Source organism: Cryptomeria japonica, chromosome 9, assembly GCF_030272615.1.
Source record: "Cryptomeria japonica chromosome 9, Sugi_1.0, whole genome shotgun sequence".
In the NCBI taxonomy this organism is placed as follows: Eukaryota; Viridiplantae; Streptophyta; class Pinopsida; order Cupressales; family Cupressaceae; genus Cryptomeria; species Cryptomeria japonica.
This window is the reverse complement of record NC_081413.1, coordinates 116,933,119-116,936,229: the sequence shown is the minus strand read 5'-3', so window position 1 is coordinate 116,936,229 and position 3,111 is coordinate 116,933,119. Positions and strand designations below refer to the sequence as shown.

Here is a 3,111-nt window from a genome sequence, read left to right as displayed (position 1 = left end):
TCAAAAGGTAGGATTAGGGCATGATTAACCTAGTCTCGCTTTTTCTCCCACACAAGTTGATATTGTTGTGGTTGCTAGTTTGAAAATAAAAGAGTTATCTTATATTGATTCACCTTGCTTCACCTTGCTGTCCCACTTGTCCACACACCCACACCCTCCCCTCTTAGAATAAGCTTGTGCTCATCAAAATCAACCAAAAGCTTTTATTTATACTATTTACAAATCTCAAAATTCTGCCACATAATCTCTCACAAGTTCAAATTAAATTATTTACTTGTTGATATCCATTGAATCTATTTCTAATAATCAAATTCACTTTATTCTTCTTACACTCATACGATAAACTAGTATATACATCTTAAATACATCCATCTAAAAAATATTGACATATATCTATGTCTAGAGGTGTGTATATTAAATACGTCACTTAAATATATTCAAAGATTAAAAAGATGAAAGATCCAAACTCATCATTGTTTAAATGACTACTAGAAAAACCTGCCATTACACCTAGCACCTTTGGACATTAAAATAATTTGTTAATAAGCTTTAAGAAGATGATTAAACCTCAGTAGCACTAAAATATATGAAACTGAGGTTACTAATTAGGTTCATTAGTTTTTTGGCTGCATATCATAAGGGTACCCCACATCTGCCATGAACATGTGCAGTATGACGTTGTCTGCACATGCATTTACAGAGCCCTGCTCATCAAAAAATGCATTCAAAGGCTGTGTGTATATCCTTTTTTTACAGGGAAGATTCCTTCTTCAAAGAGGGGTTGGTGGGGAGTTGACTGGTAGGTTTGGGGTCTGGGAGGGGAAACTATTTTTTGTCCTTTTCAGTAGCAGATTCAGTTGTGCGTATATTGCATGATATGATGTATATACAATTAATATGCTCCACACTCGACAGTATTGAGGCCCACCTACATCTTTATTCATCTATCATTGATACTTTCCTCGTCAGCAAAGTCTTATCCTTCTTCCTTCCCACGCTTCTTTATTTATTCCTTTTCCTCCCACTTTTTTCATGCCTTGTTCGTAAAGATCTGAGACTTTATATACAAACTTATGACAATGGATCAGGGCCTGAAAAATTAGTTGCAGCAGATGTAAATGTAAAGATCAGTCATTGTTTTGATTTGGAGGATTCTTTAGTAGTGGGTGTAGTAATTGTTGATTCTTTTGGGCTAAAAGTTACAGGATTGAGGGAAACTCATCAGAATTTGAACACCTTTACATCTCTTATAGTGTTAGTGCTCTACACTCAGAAAAATTGATCATTTTTAGACTGTTTTACACCTCATATCTTAATAGCAATATGTCTACGGATCGAATCTCGGTAGTGCAATTGCCCAAGAAGAGAAAGATGGCCCAGGCACAAGAAGATGTGGGTTTTCCTCCTGCTTTGAAGCCCATTGTCACTGAACGTCCTGCTTGCAAGCCCAAATTGTTGTTACTCGGTAGACAGGATTCAACAGAGAGTTGCAGAGATGATAGTGAGGGTGAGTCTGACATAAGTTATGTTGAAAATTGTGATGGAATTCTGGAAGGCAGTGAAGAATACATGACACCCAAGTCTGTGGAGCATCAAATACCTGAAATTTTGCCATGCCCACCTGCTCCAAGGAAGCCCAGAGCAACAGCAAGTATAAAGCCTTTGGATTTTTTCCATGTCAGTCCTTGTGAGCTCAATTTGCTCTTCAATCTCTCTTGGCCAAAAAGGTTTTCAGGTCAGGGGAAAGGGTTACAGAGCCTTTGAGATTTTTTTTTTGATTTGTTAAAATCTGGCTCGAGTTGAGAAGATCTATTTTTACAGGGGATCATCATTTCTCACATTTCAATTGTTCAAGCCTACAAGTTCAGCTGGAGTTTTGAATTTTACTGACCGTCTCACCAACAAAATGTTTCTACCACGACACTGAATGTCAGAAGACAGTATTTATGTAATTATGTATTACAAGCAGCCAGTGGCTTTTTGTTTCTTTCGTTTTCCTGCAAAACCATGCCACAAGTGTATATATTATGGCAGATGTACAATTCAACAAACATGGTAGTTGAGTAGAAGAGTCCGTGAATTTCAGACATTGTCTTTTCCACATATATGCTTAAGAGAGATTTGGTCATCCGGTAAACTTGATGATCTTGTGCTCAATTCAGGTCATAACATAGATCTGCTTTGAGAGACTCTAGTGGAAGAGAATTATAAATTAGTTCCAGGTAGTCTGAAGTTCTTTGGAGAATAGAATTGTAATATCATTTTTAGAAGTTATAGTAGTAGTATCAGGATGTATGATCTTGTGGGAAGTTTCGATGTTTCATTCATGTAAGAATTGTTAAATGGATCATTCATTCTCATAAGAGATGGGTTCGTAAAATTCTTCTCATGAAATACAGATCAATGAAATTGACTAAAAAATTATTCAGTTGAATCGTGATAGAAATAGCCTAATCATTCCTCCTAATCTTGTAAATTTTATCTTAGAGATTTACTCTTAATTTTAACTCTTAGTTGAACTCTTTTATTTTATTATAAATTAGTTCTAGTAGCCTGAAAATAGAATTGTAACATCATTTTTAAAAGTCAGTAGTATCCATGCGTGATCTTTTAGATGTTCTGAAATTTTAATCATGTAAGCATTTCTTAGATGTAATGAATGTTAAATAGATCATTCATTCTCATAAAAGATGAGCTCGTGTAAAATACTTCTTATGAAATATGGATCAATGAATTCAACTAAAAAAATGTATCATAATAAGAATATCATAATCATCCCAAAATTTTAGAATATATTGAACTCCTGCTCTTGTTGTAAAATTTATCTTAAAATAACACTCTTATTTTGCCGGTTTATTCTGCTGGTTTTTATTTTGCCGGTTTATTTTGCTGGTTTTTATTTTGCTGGTTTATATTTCCAGACATTTTGTAAGCAGACTGAAAAGCCACCATGGCACCAGTTAATTGTTTTCCTTTAAGACTGGATGAGCCAAGAAAAATACATGCTTTTATTTCATTGTTTTATAAGCCAACTCAAATCTTGGCAGTTCTCTTTCTTCCCATCAGAATATTTTTTACTTATGGTACTGCAGATGTTCTTGGCTTTATTTT

The 3,111-nt window shown here is 34.7% G+C and overlaps 1 protein-coding gene across 1 annotated transcript; it reads left to right on the top strand.

Annotated features, from left to right (window-relative positions):
- The first annotated feature begins 970 nt into the window (after positions 1–970).
- LOC131062779 (uncharacterized) lies at positions 971–2,434 on the top strand. Its single transcript, XM_057996511.2, has one exon. It carries the CDS (start codon positions 1,324–1,326, stop codon positions 1,762–1,764), a length of 441 nt encoding a protein of 146 aa, XP_057852494.1. The 5' UTR covers positions 971–1,323; the 3' UTR covers positions 1,765–2,434.
- Positions 2,435–3,111: the final 677 nt, after the last annotated feature.

Coding starts and splice junctions, on each gene's coding strand:
- LOC131062779 (XM_057996511.2), top strand. CDS start 1,324: ATGTCTACGGATCGAATCTCGGTAGTGCAATTGCCCAAGAAGAGAAAG.